This window comes from Meriones unguiculatus, chromosome 15 (assembly GCF_030254825.1).
Source record: "Meriones unguiculatus strain TT.TT164.6M chromosome 15, Bangor_MerUng_6.1, whole genome shotgun sequence".
NCBI classification, from domain to species: domain Eukaryota; kingdom Metazoa; phylum Chordata; class Mammalia; order Rodentia; family Muridae; genus Meriones; species Meriones unguiculatus.
The window spans coordinates 3805868-3828767 of NC_083362.1; the positions used below are offsets into that span (position 1 = coordinate 3805868).

Sequence of the window (22900 nt, forward strand, 5' to 3'; positions counted from 1 at the left end):
TGTCTAAGGTGACTATGTGCCGACAGTGGGGTTCTGAAGGGAGGCCACTGTTCAGCTCAGCTCTAGGCCCACCAGAACCTGGGGAAGCGTCTGAGGTGTGCCTTCCTGGTACAGGGACAGGAGGGTCTTAAGCTGAATGCTCTCCCTTCCTCCTGGGGGAGCACAAGGCTGCTTGACCGGCGCTAGCCACTAGACCCCTTGCTGCTGAATGCAACTGGCCTCCCAAGCGGGAAGCTTCCAGAGAGGCCAACTCGCAGTTTCTACCCAGGACGGCCATCCCATCACCCCAAATACAGGGAAGAGAACTCTGGCGGCTCCACAGAGACGGGAGTGGGTTGCTGCAGAGCAGGTGGCTGAACCCCACGGAGGATAGGTTGGATGGTCAGATGCTGGAAGGCAAGGGGCAGGGTGTGCACTGAGCATGCGTAATTTCGCTCTAGGAGTCCACGGGGCAGGCCAGCATCTCAGATGCTAAGAGCAGCGATGGGTTGAAGGCAGAGGAAGTCCAGAAGCAGTACGAATAGCTTCCACCAGCTGGAAACACTGGGGATTCTGCTCCTTCTGGGGGCATGAGCAGGGTGCACCCTCAGCAGCTACAGAGGGACTCGGGGAAGACGTTCAGGTAGAACACTGAGTTAGCATGCAAAACAGAAGTATGCCTTCCTGACCTAAGTCCATCATGAAATATTCCCTCAGGGTGGCAGTATGGAGAGGGGCGACCGGACCCTCAATGGAGTCAGTTCCTTCCCGCATGCAAAGCTGGGTTGGAAACCAAGAAATCACTTCCTCGGGTACCTAACTGGCTGAGATCCACAAGTTTCTACTGCTTGGGCTGCCCAGTGCTGCATGCTTTTGTATTAGCACCAAGATCAGCCCAAATGCATCACCATCGAGCCTTCCTGTCCCCTCAGAACAAGGCCCAGAGAAGCAAGTGTTCAAGACATGTTTGCATAAGGCAGTACCTGCCTCACGCTGCCACGCCCACCATCAGAGGGATACGCCCAGGATGGGAGAAAGGCAGACGCTTCACCCCGGGGGAGCAGCGAGCTCCAGCAGCGCTGAGGAGGAGCAGGCCGTCCACGTGTGGAGTCACTCCACCGGAGGCCACAAACACAGACCTGCTCAAGACACGTCCCTGGCCCCAAAGGGCCCGTTCCCACAACCACAGACACCATAGTGCGGCAGCCAGAGAACTGGCCATCCAGCCTGCAGAAGCAGTGCCCAGCACCATGGTGGGCTCCCCTCACACCAGGTTCCTCCAGAATTTTGTGCCGTGCAACACAAACACAACAGGACAGACAGAGACAGGATGAACATGCCCGTCTCAGAAGCAGAAGCAGGAAGAAGGACTGACAGGAAGCGGCTGGCTGGGCCCACACTGGCAGGCTGTGAGGAGACCAGATGTGTGTGGAGAGCACACAAGAATACGGTCCCCAGCACTCACTTCTGTGACATCCACCTGACTCACAATGCCACGCTGAACAGGTGGCCCTGCAGGCTGTCAGACAGCCTGGACTCTAGTGAGCAGCCAAAGCTCTAAGAAGCCATGCAGACGCTGGGGACCACATGCTGCACACAGTCCTCAGAATTCGGGTCTTTCTCCATATGGAACCACTATTTTTGTTTGTTTTTTAAGGAAAGATGGTTCAGTGTTCAGAGGGCTGTCTACTCTTACAAAAAAAAAAAAACCAGGCTCAGTTCCCTGTACCCACACAGTAGCTCACCAGCACCTGTTAACTCCAGTTCTAGAGAATTCCAGACGCTCTTTAAGTTGGGTGTGGCAGCATGTACCATTAACCCCTGCACAATGGAGGCTGAGGCAGGTGGATCTCTTTGAGTTCCAGGCCAGGGTACACTACACAGTGAGTAGGACAGCAGACAGCCCGGGCTACAGAGAGACCTTGTCTCAAAGAAAGCAAGCAGGAATGTTTACTTATTTTTGTTTCACATTTGAGTATTTTGATTACATGGATGAATGTGTGGCACATGTATGCGCAGTGCCTGTGGAAACCCGGAAGAGGATGGCCTGGAACTGGAGTTACAACCACACAGGTGCTGGGAACTGAACCCCGGGCCTCTGCAGGAGCAACAGGTGTCCCTACACTACCCGACAGCCTGCCACACCCACACACCCACAGTCTCATGTAGCCCAGGCTGGCCCTCAGCTGAGGATGACACTGAACTTGTAGTCTTCCTGCTTCCACCTGCAAAGTGCCAGGATTATGTGCATGTGCCAATGCATACCAAGCGGGGCCAGGATGGAGCCCAGGGCCTCGCGCCTGATAGGGGAGCGCTCTAAGTAGCAACTCTGCCGTCAGTTCCTCACACCAAGAATCTGCCCGGGAGGAGACTTCACACGTGACGTGCTCCTTTCTGGCTGGCCACAGAGGGGGCACCACGTGCAGAGATGCTCCCGGGACGGAACAGAGAAGAGCGGCCAGTGGAAGCGCCAGGCTGATTCTCCCACAGCCTCTCTAGGGACAGAGCCCCATCCTGATCCATGAAGCTCCACCGGGAGTAAGGCACAGAGGGTAAGGAGGAGCCATTAGGAGAAATGGTAATCAAGAGAAATGGCTGCTTAATTATGCTGGGGGGGGGTGCCTTCGAAGACAGAAAATAAATCCACATTTCTAGCTCCCTGAAGTCCATAAAATATTGGAGGCCTTTTATGGTTGTAATCAAAAACCTCATTTCTCCAGCCGCTGCTGGCCGGATCTAATTAGGGTGAGGTATGCTAACAGCGCAAGCCTGGCCTGGGACGTTGCTCCTTGTGGTATTAATTGCATTTAAAGAGGAAGCATGAACCACACTCATGCTCACTAATTAGTGTGAGGTTACTAATTAATAACACAAAGTCAAACTGCCTTTGTCCTGCCATTAGTGATTAGCTCAATATGGCACAGCTCCCCTTCTGCTTGTGAACAAGTGTGGAGTCAGATTCCAGCAGCTGAGGGCTGGAAGCGCAGGCATCCGGCAAGTACCCGTGCCTTGTCCTCGATAACGCTGGAAGCCCGTGTGATTCCGAGACAAGCAGGTCACAGGAGCCTCCGTCCCAGGGCCAGGGTGGTGCTCACTCAGCTGGCCCTTCTTCCCAGAGTCTCAGCCTGGGGAAGGGGCGGGCGCAGAGACGGGCTGAGCAGCGCCCTGCCCTCCCAGCCTGTCTGCCAGCCCTAAGGTGCACTTACTCCTTTGTCTCTGGTTCTTCTCCATAAAGAGCTAAAGCCTGAAGAGTCTGCAAGCAGCAGGCACCTCACCGGCAACTTACTTTAACCTCAGGAAATGGGGGTGGGGGCACGCTAGGGTCAACCACGGAAGGGTGGACCCAGGGCCCATACACAGCTCATTAGAGGGGCGGCGGCCACAGGATGAAGGTAAAGCAGGGTGACAGAGGGGCCTCGAGGTTGGGCCCACAGTTCCCCAGGACACCCTGAAGCAGTTGTGGTGAGTATGCCTCTATCTGAGCAGCAGGAGAACCATAAGTTTGAGGCCAGCATCCTGGGCTGCAGAGTTTAACCCTTACTCAAAACACCAAAACCAGGGCTGAGATGATAGTTCCGTTGATGAAACACATGCCACCCAGTCAAGGACCTTGATTCTGACACACACCCCCAAGCCAGGTGTGGTGGCGCATGCTCAGAATCCCAGAGATGGGGAGATGGGAGAGGGACAGCTAGCCTGGCCTAGATGCCAACAATCCAGGCCAATGAAGAGACCTTGTCTCAAACAGTCAAAGAAACGCCCAAGGAATGACACTAGAAGTTATTCCCTGATTTCTACATGCAGGCACACACATGTACACTCATACATGCACACATATGCTCAAATATGTACTTCTAGCCACAAAGAAACACAAGAGAAAGCATAAACAAATGGAGGAAAGAAATGTAGTTGTCAACAGCAAATGCAGCTGCGAGGGCAGGTAGAGAAAGGTGGAAGAGCTTCGGGAGACCAAGGTGACCTGTCCCTCGTGGGAGCCACGGCTACACACGGCGAGGAAAATAAACCCCACACGCAACAAGACTCCAGTTGTATGGAGGAGCTAGGCACGCAACTCATGTGATACACTGCTCCACAGAATTTCGCTCCTGATACTCTGGGGCAACCTGCCCTCACGGGGCGCAGGGTGGCCAGGAGGCAGGTGAGCTGTCTGGGGCAGCCAAGCCTCAGAAGTCACTGACAGCCTAGTCTGCCAGGCCCCGGGTCACTGCTGCTCCTCAAGGCCTTACTCAGCCGGCTAAGACGCCCCGGACCCTCTGGCATCTGTGGGAAAGATGGAGGCTGGGAGGCAAACACACACCTGTGACCAGCTGTGTCACAGGTCCCCAGGCACTGCCATTTCTTATTTTCCTCTTAAATGGGAAGGAGAAGAGAAGTAAAATAAACAAGTGAAATGACCTGAGATTAGGCAGTCAGACGCAGAGCTCAAAAACAGGGCTGAGGAGACAGCTACAGCCCAACCCTGAATAAACAGCCTGCCCCAGGGCCTGCATCTACTACACAGCACCGGAGATCAGCCCCCTGCAGCACCTGGCCTGTCTCAGGGCAAAGACAGCCGTGACTCACTAGAATCTGTCTTAGTCAGGGTCACTATTGCCGTGCTGGAACAGCACAACCAAAGACAACTCTGGGAGAGAGGAGTTTCTCTCGCTCACGGTTCCATATAACGGTTCATCAGCAAAAGCAGTGAGGGCAGATTCTCAAGCAGGGCAGGAGCTGATGCAGAGGCCATGGAGGGGTGCTGCTCACTGGCTTGCTCCCCATGGTTTGCTCAGTCTGCTTTCTTATGGAACCCAGGACCACCAGGCTAGAATGGTACCGCCCACCATGGGCTGGGCCCCTCCCATCAATCAGGAATTAAGAAAATGGCCTACGGTCTGATCTTCTCAACTGCACTTCCTCAGCCAAGGCTACCTCCTCTCTAAGGACTCTAGCTCTGTCAGCCTGACATAAAACTACCCAGCACAACCACAGTCCCCATGTCCCCTACAACCAGGGATAAGCCTCTGCAAGAAGGTAGGGCTGGGGCTGGGGAGATAGGCCAGGAGGAAAAGCACTTGCAATACAAGCCAGAGGACCTGCTTTTGAGTCCCAGCACCCAAATAAAGCTAGCGGTGGTAGCAAGTGTCTATAATCCCATCCTCACACAGAGAGATGGGTGGAGACAGACGCTCACAGGACAGCTAGCTGGGCACAGAGTGGTAATGAGATGCTGCCTCAAACAAGGCAGAAGGAAAGACCTCCACCCTCTGACTTGTACATGCCAAGGACATACACATCCTCCCTCCTGCCCTCTTTCATACACACATATACAATGTACATACAAACACATTAAATACAAAAATGAGGCAGGGCTAGAAGGCCAAGCTCGTTGAGACCAGAGCAATACAGGCCAAATGCCACCCTGCCAGGATTAGATCCCCAGGATTCTAAGTCAGTCTCTGTGGGGTCCGGTCGCTAGTACTTTTCAGGTCCGAGGAGTGCCAACCGGGGACTCAAGAAGAGAGGACCAGCTAGACTCCAGCACTACGTCACTGTTCTCACACCAAGGCGGGGAGGCCCATGAGCCTCTACCAAGGACAGAGGGCCTGAGCACGACTTCTGCACCCCGCCCAAACATGGACCCAGGGCACACAGTCCCTCCAAAGAGACTCGGAAAGTACAGGCAGAGCCAGGCAGCTGTGCCTCTGTGCAAAATGCGCCTGGGCAAGCTTAGCCACAGAGCCCTGAGCCCGGCATGCGCTCAGCACCACTCATTTCTAATTCTTCTTGGCCTTGTGTACATTATGAAAACAAGGCCCTGGGGTACATTCCAATTCAGGTCAACACCGAGGAAGCCAGGCATGGTGATGCACAGAACATCAGGGTCTCCCCAGGCTGCGCTGACTGATGCTCAGCTCACAGAACCCCCCACATCCCTACACGTGGCTTTCCCAATGGCAATGGCAAACAGGCCACCACTAAAGAAGGCTGAGCACTTGGACCACAGGGATGAAGCCCAAGAGGCCATGTGTGGAGACAAGACAGCTACCACACTAGCCAGCCCCAGTCAACACTGCCTGGGTAGAACCAGGTCATACCAGCCCTAAGAATCTGCCAAAGTTAAAGAAGCCCACCACGCCCACTCACCGACACCAGGCTCCACAGCAAACAGAGCCTCCTCCCCCCTCACAGCTGGACATAATACCCCACAATACCCTGCAATCAACAGGAGTGTCCCCTCCAAGCTCCCCACACTCTAAACCATAGGCCTTCCCAGCCTGTCACTACTGACTATAGCCCCAGGCACCTTCCCCTGCCCCACACGGCCTTACTGTCAGCTACCCGCTGGCTGGCTGGCTGACACCTTGCTGCACAGCCTCGGCTTGGTCCCTGTCTGATGCCCCATGCTGGTGACAACACACTGTGTCCCTAGCTGGTGATGGGCAGTGGCCACCCGGCATTCCCCAATTCTGTATTCCATGACTGGTCCCTGCCACCCTCAGACCAGAATCTCAAGCCTGACCCAGAACCTTCAGAGTCTCCACAAGCCAACCCCACCTGCGAATTCTAACCACATCCTCAGAGTCCCACAGGCAAACCCCACCCATGTTATCCAGCCTGAGCCTTGGGCGCCCACAGCCTATGCTGCTTGGACTGACCTGGCCAGATGCAAGCCCTTAGCCACCAACTCCCAAATGGCTTCCTAGACACCTGCTGGCTCCTACCTTGGTATCACAAAGGGGTGGGCACCAGGACTCAGCTTCCACCCTGGTTCGCCCCACTCTGCAGTTTCTGGGGTCAGAGAACACCATGACTGCACAGGAGGGTGTGCTGGTAGGCCATGTCCTGCCCTTGACCACACAGCAGCAAGCGACCCCACATCAGTACTTACCGTGTCGGCTCTTTGCTTCTGAACCCCAAGCTCCTCCAGGGCCTGAGACAGCTGAGCCTATAAGACAAGACCAAGAAGGTCAGGGGAATGGCCCACCTCAGCCTCCACACCGTACTGAGCCTGCCAGGGCCACACTGCCACCCCAGCCAGGCCCTGGAGGATGTGCAATTCTGAGCCCACAATCCCAGCTGTCTATACATTGGAGTGGAGTGCTGGGGACCATGCAAGCCAGCCGCAACCTTACCCTGCAGTTCCCCACTCTGGATGCACTAACTGGGGTGGCGACCCAGAACATTTATGGCTCCTTAGCAGTCTCTACTGGGAAGCCTGGACAGACTCACGGACAGGGAGGGGCGGCTATCCCCAGAAAAGGAAGGCTCTGACTGGGAAGCTGAGGGTGGCCATGTTGTTCTTGAGTACCAGCAGGGTTTCCTGACCAAGACTCCCAAGACTGAGCCTCACACCAGGGCTCCACACCCAGAGGAGGGCGGCCTTCCTGAGGCGTCCCGACCTCTGCTTCAGCAATCCAGTGAAGGAGCATGCTGCTGGAGGCCACAGACTCAGAACAAACACAGACTCAATGCCCTACAAGGCTGCAAGAGGGCCAAAGAGCACGGACCCTGGCTCCAGGGTGCCAAGAACTGCCATCCTCCTGAGCTCACAGCATGGCCCCCTGTACAGCGACAGACACTCCTCACTGACTGAACACTGCGGTTGTCACAGGCCCTGCTAGAACCTCCCCAGGCAGGCAGTAAGTGACATGGCCAAGAGGCCTGCAGAACTTCAGCCCGACCACAGGTAGTTGCTGTGGCCGGGCAGAACTGCACACCAGCACTGAGCCAACTGCTTACCAGCAAGCACGCAGGCACCCTCCCTGAGCTGGAAGGGCACTCCTTCCTCCACTCTATCTCCTGTGAGGCTGGCCCTCTCCCCTAGGGTGGCCATAGGCTGAAGCACCCTGCAGACACCAGAGGAGCCCAGCGCCTGTGGATGTTCTCCTGGCACAGCATACCCTCCCCTAGAGCTTTTCTTGGGAAAATGGGTCCAGAACCCAAACACCATGGACGAGTCAGTGAGTGAGCATGGCAGGATTTGAACCCAGGTCCAACCGGAGATTCCCCAAACTGTAAGGCACACATGTCTACCGCCAGGGTACAATCTTTCTTTCCTCTCTGCCCCAAGGCACAGTACCCTCACTGCCTCATGAGGAAGGGGATGGAGGGCAGAGACCATCATCCACTCCACTGGCCTCAAGGACACACACTGATCTGCTACAAAGCAGGGAGGGCAAAATAAACAGTGTGATAGCAGAGCGGGCAAAGAGGCAAACAGAAATCTCCCAAAAAGGAAACACACACAGGCGGCAAACACACAGAAAGGTAATTAACATGCTTAGCAATTAGCCAAATGCAAATCAGGACCAACAGCGAAACACCACTCTTCGAAGACAGGGCTGGCAGAGCCCAGGAAGTGCTGGGGCGCTGAAAGGAGAGGACGGGAATTAAGCAAGTGTGGTGGCTGTGGTGGTGACACTGCAGGAACTCAGATCTGGTTTCTCTGTAGCGTTTTGTGTCTGCATAATCCCCTCGAGGTGTGTGCTCAGAGGACTGAGAAACGCACTTCCGGGCTGAGAAATGGCTCAGTGGAAAAAGCACTCGCCACAGAACTGAGAATCTAAGTTCGGATCCCAAAAGTCCATGTAAAGGCAGACACACCAGTGCACATCTGTAACCCTGGTGCTTCCACAGTGTGGGGAGGCAGAGACAGGAGCCTCTGGAAGCTCTCTGGAACACTAGCCTGGTACACTCGGCATGAACAAGAGGCCCTGTCTCAAAGAACCGGAAGGTGAAGACCGACCACTGAGGCTGTCCACTGAGCTCTGCATGTATGCATATGCGCACACGCACACACACACACACACACACACACACACACACATACACGCCTGCATGTTCGCACGGACGGAGAGAGGGTGACAACCCACCTTCTATGACCACCACATCTATAGATGGGGAAGGACCTGGCTACCCCTGCAGCTCGCCTGGCTCCTCATCACTCACCAGCGTTGGGAGAGGACCACCCCGGAAGACAGACAGAAAACACTCCAGACAGGGCACGCTTGCTGCGACATTGAACCAGAACCAAACACCGTGCCCATGACGTGGCTCCCCTAGCAAGGGTCTGGTCTCGTGGCCAGCCAAGCACGGCTAGCTGAGGAGTCTTCAGAGCACACGGCCTGGGAGAACAGTGGGGTAAGCAACAGGATTGGCAGGAGTGGCAGGAGGAGACCGCTGGGGGAATGGGGCATCTCAGTCACCACGTCCTTATCCAGAAAACAGGTCCCTTCTGAGGGCCCAGTGCAAAAGGATTGCTGGCTGTGATCACCACAGCGGTCTCAGAATGCTCAGAATGGTGGAGTCCTGTCTGCAGCCTGAGCACGGGGCTCTGGCAAACGCTGCCTCAGCCCCAGAAGGAAGACAGTGATGGTGATGGCCTGGGCCTCCCTGGAAGACAGTGCAGAGCCGAGGACGAAGGATGGAGTGCAGTGGCCAGCAGTGGGAGATGGGTGGCTCCAGGGCTCCATCTTCCTGGCATCTAGACTGAGGAAGTACTGAGGTGGTGGCATCACAGTAAAGTGACATCAGGGCCTGTATGTTCTTGTTTTCTCCTGAGATTTCCAAAGAGGGACGGGCAGCCTTTGCACAGACAAAGAGCAGCAGGGTGCCTCCGCCCAGCAGCTGCTCATCTGCCCTCAGCCAGACCAGGCACTCACCTATCATCCCTCTGCTCACAGGGCACCACCTTCCAGCCCTGCCCAAGATACTACTGCCACGAGGAGGCAAAGCCTGGCTTTGAGGCCATGCACAGGGAAGACAGGCTGACAGGCTGTTCCAGAGATGGTCCCAGTCTGGAGAGGGCAACAGCAGCCCCTGTTCAGGCAACAGCACGGGGACAACACAGCTGAGGTTGGTCTCAGGTGTGGCCAAGGCGGCTGGTGGGCTAGCATACACCTCTTCTCCCTGAGGAAGTGCTGACAGTGCTGCTATGGTCCCCAGCCAGGCCCTGAGAACTGCGTGTGTTTAGACACAAGCCCTGGACACGCGCCACCTGTGACATTCCATCCTGCACAGAAGCCTCGGCAGGGCTATTTTTATCCTGAAGTGAGAAGTGGCGGCCTGATGATCTAGCACCCCTGCAGGCACACAGAGAGCTTGGGGTGTGCAGGAAAACCTGTGGTGGGTGCAGGCTGAGACAGGCCATCCTAGACCCTGAAGGGGGTCTACCTTCTGCAACACCATGCCACAGTCTGGCTGGGAGAGCCTGGAGAGCAGAGCACCAGCCCCACTTGGACTTAAGCAGGCAGGGTCCACCGAAGGTCACAGGTAACACTGAAGAGGCCGAGACTTAAGTGCTAGGCTCTCCCCTGGGTGTAGACATGGACACAGGAGCCTCTCCTTCCCACGTGGGTGCCAGGCAGAACACCCTCAGCGTCTGGAGGCTGCAGAGCAACCCGGCCCCTGAGGAGACCATCAGCATGCGCAGGCATCCAAAGCTGCAGACTGTGGGATGGGCTATGGAGGCCCTGTGGACAGGAGTGGGTGCTGCAGAGGTGAAGGGGACAAATGGCCCAAGCCTGAGCCATCACACTCTAGTCAGGGTTAGCGAGTCTACAGCGAGCCATTCCCAGAAATGCTAGGCACGTAACTAGAAACAGGAGATGGCCAGGCTCATCGCCCACAGCCAGCCCACAGCCACCAAATCCTATGTGGATGGAGGGCCCTGGCCTAAAGTGTTCCAAGACCTTGCAGGGGGCCGACAGCTCAGATTTGGGAAGTACAGCCTCAGGCAATCAATCTTCTGGCATGCGGCCAGGATCCCAATCACTGCCTATCATCCATGTGACTGCCACAAAAGCTGACCTTACCATCTGATCTCAGCTCTTAGAGTATTTGTCCTCGTCTACACAATGGGCCCAGTGAGCTGGAGCTATAGCTCAGTGGCAGAGTGATGGCCCTGTCACATTTGTGGCCCTTGTCCTCCTGCTACTCCCTTCAGCCTCCTGCATCCACTTCTCTGAACTCTTTGGAGCTTCTCCCATGTTTCCCCACGGTGTGGTCGTCTCACCAGAAAACAGCACGCCAGCGCGTTTGTGAGGGAGTCTCCATGTAGCTGGCCGCGCCGTAATCTGTTTTAATTAAATACGATGGAAACACAGCTCAGGTGACGCGTGGCATCCAAGTGCCACACACTTGTATTTACGGCTCCATTGACAGAGGCCTCGTGACATCTGCTTCCAACCTCCGCAGCCGCTTTATTAAATGGAATAAATAAAATCCGGGCAAAATGGCAGCAGCACCGCCAGAGACAGGCTACTGGGAGTCTCCCCGCTCCGCATTTCTAGTTTGTTTTGCTGAAATGATTTTGCTGGAATCAAAGCATGCCCCGTGCTGGAACAGCTGAAGGATGGGAGCCCAGGCCAAGGCTGTGCTGAGAGGAGGCCTTCAAGGGCTGCCTGCCTACCCAGGAACAAAACTGGCAAGGAGCATTCCCATCCCCCTGGCCAAGCACGGGAAGGCTACGCCCAGTGCACAGGAAGCCACAGATGAGCCTGTTGACCCCAGAGAAAACAGGAACTTGGGGTGAGGGTGACGAAAGGAGACAGAGGAAAGCCATCAGAGAGAAAAAGAGAGAATAGGGGGGCTGGGAGATGGATCCCATACAAAAATCAAGACCTGAGTTTCCAAACCCAGCTCCCATGGAGAATGCCGACCTTGGCACTGTGCGCCTTCAATCACAGTGTGGTGAGGTGGGGAAAGAAGGACCCCATGAGCTCACTGGCCAGCCAATCTAGCCAAATCTGAGCTCCAGGGCATGGTGAAAGGAAGGCTCCAATGTTGACCTGACCTCCAAACGTGCACATGGACATACATACACACACAACTGACAAACACACAGAATAAGAACAGGAAACAGAAGGGAAGACTAGGGATGAAAGCAGAAAGGAAGTAAGTAAAGGGGAGGAGAGGTAGAGAAGGCTAGGAGGCAGCACACACAAGGACACTGGGTCACCAGTGGCTAGTGTGATGTTCCGTTTCCCTGGAGGTCTCCCTCTTGTCCATACCCCTTGAGGGGGAATGTGCAGTCAGACCCCACACTGGGCTGCTCCCTTGCACGCACCTCTCCACATTCTGACACCTCAGGCAACGTGAGGGCTCGCTCTCTACTTCCTGCTGCTTATCTACCTTGGAAGAAACTACTTGCATCCCAGGCCTGAGCAATGTTTGCCCGGCTGCATGGCACTAAGGGACCTTTAAGGAAGGAGTTCCACGAAGTTATATAACTTTTTACTGTGTCAATACAAGCAGCTCAGCTAATAAACTCCTGACAAGACTTTTAAAGCTCTCTAGGCACGAGCCATTTGCAAGCTTCTGGTATATGAATTTGACTGTCCAGTAAGGCAATGGAAAGCTACCGCCATGGCTGCAGCTCTGCCACCTACAGCAAGACCAACGATCTGCCCCTCGGCCTAAGAATACAGTGCTAGGTCAAGGCCGGGCTGCCCTACAATGAGCCGCACAGCCCTGCTCCAAGATGATGGCCTGCCCTTATCTCAGCCACTCTTCGGGCACTCAGCACTCAGGAAATGCTAAGCCCTCCATGGGTCTAGCCCTCAGACCTTGGGCAGTGAGTGAGATCTCTAGAACGTAGCCATCAGGGATGTCAACATGCTCATTGGATGAGGAGAACAAGAAACAGGAAGGCTGGCCTTGGACCACCCTCCTTCTCAGACTCCAGTTCTCCCAACTGCAAAAAGAGACACTGAGCCCTGTCCCCGGGAGTCTGAGAGACCCTGAAGAAGACTGTGTAGACTGCAGGGCGCCTCTACAAGGCACGGCATTCGGAAGCGGCAGCTGATGTCTGCCATTTTGATGAATGGAGCAGCCTCAGAGTGCACAGCTGGACCACACTGTAGCTGTCCGGGCCCAGTAGTGCTCTCCTCGAAGAGTCAGGGCAGGAGATGCCAACAGGCCTAGGCCACGGATCTGCAGACCATGGGTCTGCAGGGGCTGCTGATGGCCAGGGTGTGGGCTGTAAACAGCAAGCTCCGTGGCTGATATGGGAACTGTGTCGTGGCTCACTATGGCCAGGGGGCCTTTTCCAGTCACCCACATAGGTCACCCTCAATTCCCAGCACTTCTGGCTTGGGACATACCCCTCCAGCCTCACCAAGGCCCCAGGAGGCCACACCTGCATCCCCAGAGGCGACTCCTCCCTCCTCTGGCCCATGCATAGCTCACCTTCTACGACCCAGGTCATTTGCCCAGGTCCCTTCTCACGAGACGGGGACTTACAGAGCTGGGGACTTACACCCAACAGTACATGGGACTCTGCAGGGCAGAGAACAGAGTGGGAAGGAGAAGCGGCTGGGAGTACCTCCTGGATTCAGGCCCCGGGACAGAGCTGGGAAGCAGAAAGCCAAGGCCACCCAGCTGGGAGGCTCTCACATCTGCCCAGGTCCTCGCCTCTGATCAGCACTCACCCAGAATGCACCGAGTTCCCGTCACTCCCTCTTCTGGGCCATCCTTCCTTGCACCTGCCCTGGCCCCTCCAGGCCAGTGGCTAGGCCCAGAATGTGGTAAGCCTGTCTGCTGCCACCTGGTGGAAGCAGAAGGTGTGCTACCCCCAATTCCAGGGCATTAGGACCTCCAGGCCAGCTTTCTCTACTAAACCATGCTAAAGCAGGTACCACTCCACCCTCAAAGGCCTGGGGCAGCCAGACCTTGTGCTCTTCCAGGGCCCCCCTGCATGAGGAGGACTCCAGTAGAGACAGGGAAGCCTGTGACTACCTGGGTATAAAGGTCTCTTGGTGAATCCTGTGAAAATGAGGTGGGAGTCTGAACACATGGCCACTCCAGACTGTAACAGACAGTGGCCCAGCCACCAGCTCTAAGCATAACCAGCAGAGCCACAGGGGTGGGAGAGGGTTTAGAAAAGCCCATCAGGGCTCTGCTCACAGGGTCCTGCCTCATCACAGCCATGATCCCAGCATGCCTAGGGCCAAGGGAGGAAGGTCACTGAGGACCTGCCTGCTTCAAGAGGCTCCAATGCCAGCACAGGAGGCCCAACTACGACAGGCATCAGGAGGGTTCCTCGGCCTCCCCAACCCGGACTAGCCTCCTGATGCTCCCAGTGATGACTGTGAGACAGTAAGAGACCTTGCCGAGTCCCCAACCTCTCCATCCACTGGCTCTCCCATAGCTCTGGGACACAAAACGGAGGAAGAACTACCACCTTAGCATCCTGCAGGGCGGAGGGAGGGAGCTGACACATGCTCCGGGAACGGGGTAAGAGCAAGACACTGACGGGGTGTGCGTATCTGCTGCGCTGAGTCCTGACAGCACTGATCGCTGCCACAGAACACTTGACACAGGCTGTGCCCAGACTGTCACACTCCTTACGGCCTGCGTACGGTGGGCAGCACAGACAGGGCCCCTCAGCGAGAGGATACCAGGATCGCCAGAAGGTGTCAGAGAGCAGAGCTGCAGATCTCCCCTCGCTAGCGTTTCTCGTGGGGCTAACTGTGCCGTAATAAAACAGTCATTAACACACTTACATTGATGATGGTACAGCGTGCTGGAGCCCGAGCTAACCTTTCAGATGAGGGTGGAGGGCTGGGATGCAGCCGCTCACGGCAGCCCCGGTGGGCATCACTCCTGGCTGCTGGCCTCCTGTGAGACCTGGGGACAAGTATGCAGCCAGAGAGGCGGGTGGAAAGATCTGCCAGGACCCGAAGGGGTCCGCATCACTCATGGGGCTTGTTTCACTCTACCAGGGGTGTCAGTGAGGAATGCTCCCCCGTGAGAGGACAATGCAGGCCTGATGAGACTCTCACAGGTAGAAAGAAGGGCAGCTTGGACCGTGGTCTCCTCCTACAGCACAGCCTTGCCACAATCCATCCCCAGAGCTGAAGCTCAGCAGCTCCCATTCCTGTCACTCCCCAGTCATCTTACCTCGAGACCTATAGCCATCCTCTCAGCTGTGGATTCAAAGGCGCTTCCTTACTTTCCCAGATGTGCTAGAAAATGTCAGGAGTTTCTGACTGCTTCCTAGTGGAAGCCTACATTTCCACACCTCACACCTAAAATGCTACTGCACTTTGTGGTTATCATGGGTTTCATTTATATATATTATTTGTTGTTTTTGCAATACTAGAAATTTAATGCAGAAACTCATGAAAGTTAGCAAGTGCTCTACCACTGAGCCACACTGCAGCCCCTCACTGGGGAATTCTAGGCAGGGGCTCTACCACTGAGCCACACTGCAGCCCCTCACTGGGGGATTCTAGGCAGGGGCTCTACCACTGAGCCACACCCCAGCCCCTCACTGGGGGATTCTAGGCAGGGGCTCTACCACTGAGCCACATTGCAGCCCCTCACTGGGGGATTCTAGGCAGGGGCTCTACCACTGAGACACACTGTAGCCCCTCACTGGGGGATTCTAGGCAGGGGCTCTACCACTGAGCCACACCCCAGCCCCTCACTGGGGGATTCTAGGCAGGAGTTCTACCACTGAGCCACACCCCAGCCCCTCACTGGGGGATTCTAGGCAGGGGCTCTCTCACTGAGCCACACCTCCAGCCCCTCACTGGGGGATTCTAGGCAGGTGCTCTGCCACTGAGCCACACCCTAGCTAAGCTATATTCACCTTTTTTTTTTTTAACTTAAGACAGGCATTACATTGCCCAGGCTAGCCTTAAACTTGCTCTATAGGCCAGGCTGAACTTATCATCCTCCTATCTCAGGCTCCCAAGTAGCTTGGTATGCAAGCCTAGGTCATCAGGCCAGCTGACACTTGTCAAACATTCCCCTCACCAAAGAGTCTGCTGCAACCCTAGGAAGGGGCCCTGCTCAGTGTGGACGACAGTGCTGTCCAGGAAGGGCATGTGGTCCTGCCGTCACCCTGGCTGTCCCTTTAGACACTTTTCCAGGTAGATAGCCAGGAGCACTGGGTGGGTGAGGGCCGAGCTGCCTGCACAGAAAGACTGGCACCAGCAGCACCTCTCTGTGTGTCTACATCATGCCAAGGTCAAGGACCAACTGAAGAGGTGCTTAACATCAAGCCCAGGAGAGCTGAGGGGCCAAAGAGGGTGGCAAAAGCCCTTACAGGACGCTGTGACGGTGGGCAGTGCTGCAGAGTGGACCCAGCTTTACCCACAGGTGGCTTGGGCTTAGTCCTGGGCCTTCTGGGCTTCAGCATGCTTGTCATTAAAATGTGGGCAATAAACAGTCCTGCTTCTAGGGTCACAGCCACAGTCAAGCTCAGAGATATAACTGAGAAGGGGGCACAGGTATCATCTGGAGGTGTGGCCGTGTGGTCCTCCTGACAGGCAGCATCCTGCCTCGTCCTGTATGCTTCTACAGCCTCTCCAGAGAACTAGGCAAACCTCCCCATCTCTGTTGGAGAGAGGGCAGATGTGGCCGGGATGGTTTTCAGTGAAGCCCTGCCCCAGGGAATGCCAGCATTTAGCAGGTAGGAGTCCTGCACTGGCACAGGCCATCCAGGAAAGAGAGGCCAAGTGAAGTTCTCACTGGTTCCCAGGACCTAGCAGCCTACAGGGGCCAAAGAGTTAGTCTCTTCTTTAAAATGGGACATTTTCTCTCCCTCACCCCACCAAAGCAGCGTGAGACTTCACAGAGGACTCAAATGCTGCAGGTGGTGACAGGGAGAGACAAGAAGTCACACACTGTTTGGAAGACACTGTACCATCCCCTAGACAGGAACACGCAGCAAAGCAAGCAGTCTGCCACAGGGACCACATGGCTTGATGGCACAGATTGTCCTCAAGGCACCTGGCAACAATATGGCAGAGGCCTTGTCTCACCCTGAAGCTCCATGACACCCACCTCTGCTGGCTGGGGCTGCCTGGAATCCTCCAACCTCCAAGTACCATATAAGAAGTAAAGTAGGGCACATACGAAAATATCCCCGATGGCTGCCCCAACATGGTCCCCGCTTGCCCATGGCGAGCACCTACCTCCATCTCCGAGCTGTGGGCGTGCACCTTCTGAACCATGTCCTCGGCCTCCCACATGCGCTGTGTCAGCTGGGGTGAATACTCAGCCTGCGTCAGCTCACTGTCGTAGGATCCCAGGATGGCACGCATGCCGTCTCGCTCCTGTGGACATGGATGGTCAGGTCAGGGTGGGTACAGTGTGCGAGGTAGCTTGGGGGACTATAGCAATGGGAGCTTCAGAGTTCCTGCACATGATACTCAAAAGCTCAGGACTTTGGCCTGCTTCCATCTGCCCACAGCACACACTTCCAAAGAGCCTGCAAGAGGCTCAAGTGGGCAGAGTGCTAGACTCAGTTGCACGGGGTCAGTGATCAAAGGAGCCGACCCTGCCAGCAGCACTCCTTCCAACCATGCCAGGGCACTCCTTCCAACCATGCCGGGGCACTCACTCCAACCATGCCAGGGCACTCACTCCAACCATGCCAGGGTGGACACTAACTTACCGTGACTTCTGACCAGTGACACCCAGAGCAAGAAAACAAGGCTGGTGAGTGAGGACCAGCCCTTCCTGAGAAGATACTCAAAACCCTTGGCCCTGTCCTTATGCCCAGACACTGAGGGTTCAGAAATATCTGTGGACCCAGCTGGGTCCCTCACCTCCACAGAGAACTCACAGATACGTGCGGCTACAGCCTGTCCAGCCATGTCCAGCACTGCTGCTTCCCACTCAGCACGGAGTGAGTGTGACAGCTGGAGTTGTGGCCAACCCTCCTCAGCTAGTCTCTGCACACTACAGATCCTCGGGTTGACAGCCTGAATTAGAAAGCTAGCGGTGAAGAGATGCTGAAGACTGGGACCCAAGGTCCCCAAGGATGCTAGAAAGACTTGTCACAGGGGCTGAAGGGAAATATCCTCCATCCTGCTAGCAAGGATGCAACCTGCCCTGTGTGGGGAGCCAAGATGCTCTGAGGGCCACACATGGGGTACAGCATTGTTCGGGAGCCTCGCCTCCCCAGGGCTGCTCACTACATTCTCTCTTACCCCATGACTGGAGTTCTTATGGCCCCAAACCTACAGGGCCACTGGACTCCTCTAGACACAGCTATCACTCCTAGGCAGAGGAGACCCAGCCCCAAAATCCCAGGCCCAGGCTGGGGAACACCCACACCTGATGTCACCTTCTGAGAGTTCCATGGGGCGCACAAGTTGCGGTGGCAAATCCTTCCTTGGAAGTCCAGGTGTGCCAGAACCCAGCTTCAACACCTCCTGTGAACACCACCTTGGGGAAGGTGACAAGGCTCTTCATCCTGCAGGTCTGGGCAAGCCCAGCTCTGTGCCTCTAAGTGGAACCTGGGGCATCCCTGCTGATGAGCTTGGCACCTTCTGCTTCAGCTCTGCCCATTCATGTAGCTGGGAGGATGCTGGGGCCAGCACAGCTCAGGAAGAGGGGATGGTTTCTTCTGCAAGGCGCAGCTTCCAACCCCCGCTCTGCTCTGCAGCCATCTGGTCACCCCAAGTCTCAAATCCTCCCCCAGAAAGAAAGTGGTCACAAGGGCAGCTGTGTGAATCAATACTGCTGGGGACAAAGTGTCCAGTGAGCTGTCCTGCAGACAACCGGTACGCATGAAAACAATAGGATTTTAGCACCATTGGCAAATGCTGTCCTAGTACAAGGCCAGCACATGGCTGCTATGGCTCCTGCCCACACACCTAGAAAAGTGGCCCAGCACAGCCTCGGTCTATGTCCCTGGCCAGTGGCTCCTTCCCATGAGACCTGTGAGGTCTGTCCATACTAGAAGATTCTCAGGGGAGAATAGTGACGGCCATGGACCAGCTCGCTCAGACCACGCAGGCACCAGGAGCAACCCCGCGGCCACCAAGGACTTTCCCATGAGGATGAAGCCCCGCCTCTGTCACCCAAACTTAGCTACCCTCAGCACTAACACTTCCTATTCTTAAACCCCCTAGTTTAAGAGTGTTGGGGTACTGGGATGAAGAGAGCACCCCAAAAACCTCCCCTCTGCCTGTGGGACTCCAAAGTCTTGTCTGGGGTTTCTTCCCTCCCAAACCAGGGACATAGTTATCACCCCAGCATAGAATTCATAATTAGTGAATGCCAAAAAATTCAATAAGTGAGAAATTAAAGTTCTGAATCCAGCTGGAACTGGCCACTGGTTGGGGCGATCTGTTTCCTCGGGAAGGTTTATGAAGTGCCATAACTTTATTGAAATCCTATATCTTCCCATTGACTTTTATCGTCTTGAGCTGGTTACCCAAGTTATCATTAGCAGAGTGTCGATGCCACAAGGGGCCGGGTGGGGGATTTCCTTTCATCAACAAACTGTAATTGTCTCTTTTATTGATCGGTAAATCTCCCTGCTGCCGCCTTTTGCTGGGTTTCTTTCCTCGAGTGTCTCCAGGCTGGCGGGGAAGAAAAATAGAGCTCGAGAAGTTTGTTGTTTGTGTCTTTTCCGGGAGCAGCTGTCACTGTGAGGCACTGCGCGGTGTGACTGGACAACGCCTCTTTAACGAGTGCTGCTGCTCTCCCCTCGGCTCCACTTGGCCGGGCACAGGCGGGTCACTGCAGCACAAACAGGCGCCTGGGTGGTGCCCACAGAGCCCCAAAGATCTGCTTGCCAAGTACCAAACAAAATGGTATTTTCCACTGAGTGCTTCTCCTTGGGTACAGAACAATCCTGTTTGAGAGCAGGCAGACTTGCTCACCACGTAATTAATGGCAAGGAGAGTTCGAATCGACAGTCTCACTGAGGACGCCATCAGCTTAGGATGGAGCCCCCAACACCAGAGACAGCTGGAGAGGGCAGCTGGCTTCCTGGGTAGTGCCTCTCCAGGGCAGGAGAGGCCAGTGGCCATTCTAGCTGTCAGAGAGCCATGGTGACATTACAGTAAAATACCTGATGGTGTCCTGAAATAGAGAGGGGCTGGGGAGATGGCTCAGTGGGTAGTGTTTGCTGTGCAAGTTTAAGGAGCTAAGTTCGGTTCCCAGAACCCATGTAGAAAGTCACATGTGACGGGGCGTGCTTGTTATAGCGATACTGGTGATGTGGCAACAGGACTCTCCCAGGGCTGGCTGTCAGCCAGATTAAACCCATCGGAGAGCCACAGGCCTCATCCAGAGAAAAAGCAAGGTAGGGCTGCCGAGATAGCTCTACAGTAACGTTTGCAGCCAAATCTGAAGATCTGACTTTGATTTCTAGGACTCGTATGGTAGTAGGGGGGAGCTGAGTTCACCAAGTTGTCACATGACCTACATGGACACCTACACAAACATACATGCACAGGCATCAACCATCTCCAACAGGGAGAGGGGGGTGGGGACAGAGGAAGGATAACTAAAGCTATGTAGCATGAACGTTTTCAGTTCACTCCTTGCTAGAGAGAGAGAATACAGACCCAAAGAAAGACCTCCATCTATGTCAGAGTGGAAAACTGTATAAGTTTAGTGGGTTCATTTATAGAAGCACTGAGGACCAGGGGCAGCTGTATCACCAAAACACTTAACCAAGCAAGCAGACGACCCCAGGGTCTCCTACACTCACCAGAAAATGCTTCCTGTTTATACAGCAATGGGTAGTCTTGAGAAATGTCTCTTGTGAGTTTCAGGAGCCACAATCCCACATCCCACCTGAGCCTCCTGCCTCCTCCCTCCCTCCCTCCCTCCCTCCCTCCCTCCCTCCCTCCCCAGGTGACTGTTTCAATCTGGAAATTAAAAAAAACAAAACAAAACAAAACAAAAAAGCACTGCACAAAAAAACTAGTGAAGAATTCCAAGGCCAGGACTTTACATTTGTTTTCTAAAAGGGAAACCGAGGCACAAAAGTGCAGAGTCACTTGTCTTAGGACCGAGGAACTTCAAATCTCTGCCTTCCTGAACCTGAGCCTCCTGACAATGTCCTTCCCCCATGACAGCATTTAGGATGGACACAGACAGCCAGGGGGTGTGGGGCAGTGAGCATTACAGGATAAACAACAGCAGACACAGGGTGCAGGAAGCACTCCTGGGAAGGGCTTGGATGGCCCGAGACAGCTCTATTTAACTGTCACTGTGGCAGTGGAAGCCCTGTCACTCGTCTTTGATCCCCCAGTACGTGCTCACTAATCTGTCATTTGGCACAGACAAGACCCCACTTAAACTCACGGTAGTCATAACAGTACAGCCTTAGGGCAGAGGATGCAAGAGCAGACCGGTGGCCAGAGTGCTAAGAGACAGCAGGCGGCCACAGGTAACCACAGCAGCCAGGTTGCACCTGGGGCATGCAAAGAAGCATATCCTGGTCAGAGGGCAGTGTGGGTAGTTCCCAGAAGGCCTTGCCAGAGAGCAAAACATAGAGACTACACATAAGTTGCTTCCTGGTGCTGCGATGAAACACCACATCCAAAAGCAACTATGGAAGAAAGGGTTTGGTTTGGCTTAAGGTTCCAGAGGAGTGGAAGTGGGGCAAAGCTCTACACCCTCAAAGCCCGTGATGTACTCCTCAGCAAGGCTTCCTCTCCTAAAGGTCCTATAACCTCCCCAAACAGTGCCACCAGCCAGGACCAAATGTTCAAACACATGAGCTTACAAGGCACAGCTCTCATTCAGACGTCAACACGGCCCGCCTCCAGGGATAACTCTGAACCAGCCTCTGGCACACTGTGGGAAAAAGCTGTCAGTGTGCAGTCTGTCTCGGGCCAAAACCACCACAAGGCCAGTGTTGGCAGGATGTCAGTTTGCTCTGTGCACTGAAGAATGTGGTCAGCCTGCCTGCGCCTCAAGAGACTGGGCTGTAAAGTGAAGAGGCAAAGTGGCTGAAGTTCACATACAGCCCTCTGCAGGAAGCTCTGGACTCAGGCCACACCCTCCAAGTCAGTCTGGCTGCGTGGGTGTGTCCTCTACTCTCTCTCACAGCTGCTGTGCCTGTGTCAAATACTCCTGCTTGTCACTTCCCACCCTCACTAAAGGGGAACTGGGTTGGTTGCTGCCACAGGGGTCTCTCCCTAGACCCAGAGGCCCCTCCCTCTTGCAGAAGCAGCTGGTACAGAGCCTACATTCAATGGAGGCGTGTCCCTTTTCCCTCACTCCCCTGCCCTCCCCTCCCCTCCCCTCTCCTCGTCCCCTCCCAGCCCCCCCCCCCCCCCCGCAGTGCTGACTCATTGGGCCACCCACACATCAAAGTTCTGTCTGAAACACCTCCGAGGGCCTCTATGCATGGGCGCTCTCTGAGGGCATCTCCTGTGGTCCTTCCACTGCCCCCACGACCTCTCTCTTTGTCTGGGCTCCTCCACTCAACTCTTACTCCCTCCACAAGGCTTTCTTAAGCAAAAAGTAAATCATGAGCCTTCAGACTGCAAAGAGCTGTTCTGATGACCTCCCAGCACCGGGCGCGGCTGAAGTCCACCCAACGCCAGGAATGCCAGCCCTGCTCCCTGGCCACTCTCCCCAGCACCTCTCTCAGAGCTGCTGGAAGGGCCCTGCTGTCTGAGGTTGCAGTCCTCCCAACATGGACTGAAGAACCCTGATTCTCCAGGGACCCCCTAGGCCTTCCAGATCCGTGGAGCCTGATAAACTCAGCTCTGTGGCCTCCCGCACCACTGCGAGCCCTTCAGCTCTCCAGTTTAGACAGCCACTCCGTGCCCAGACCGTACGGTGGAAGCCAGTGGAATAAATCCTTTCCAGCGGGGGTGAAGACACAGTGGCTGCACTACAGAAGCTATGCAGGGAGAAAGGGGAGGGCCTGAGGGAAAACATCAATAAATTCAAAACAATGGGAGCAAACTGTAACTATGATATTTTTAAATGGTACATCTAAAGAACTAAATTGGAATACCGAATCTCATATGGGAAGAATAAACAATGAGGACAAACTAAACATGCTGAGTAAAAGACAACGCTCACACTGGGTAAGAGAAACAAGTGTCCACTGCAGAGTACATCCAGGAAACAAATGACAGTGAGGGCAGCAGGGAGGGTGGCCGCGCCACCAACATTCAGCAAGACCCGGCTGAGGGCCAAG

The 22900-nt window shown here is 55.0% G+C and overlaps 1 protein-coding gene across 6 annotated transcripts in view; it reads right to left on the reverse strand.

The window, feature by feature from the left end:
- Positions 1 to 22900, reverse strand: part of Mad1l1 (mitotic arrest deficient 1 like 1) — a 296488-nt gene that overhangs the window by 117807 nt on the left and 155781 nt on the right. For 3 of the 6 annotated variants that reach the window (XM_060368003.1, XM_060368004.1, XM_060368005.1), the window contains 2 exons: positions 16908 to 17048; positions 6872 to 6928 (listed from right to left, as the gene is read on the reverse strand). In XM_060368003.1, coding sequence (XP_060223986.1) covers positions 6872 to 6928; positions 16908 to 17048 — 198 coding nt within the window. Of the gene's footprint in view, positions 1 to 6871; positions 6929 to 16907; positions 17049 to 17389; positions 17528 to 18054; positions 18407 to 22900 lie in introns of those variants that run through there. The other 3 variants (XM_021651951.2, XM_021651952.2, XM_060368006.1) reach the window with 3 other exon arrangements.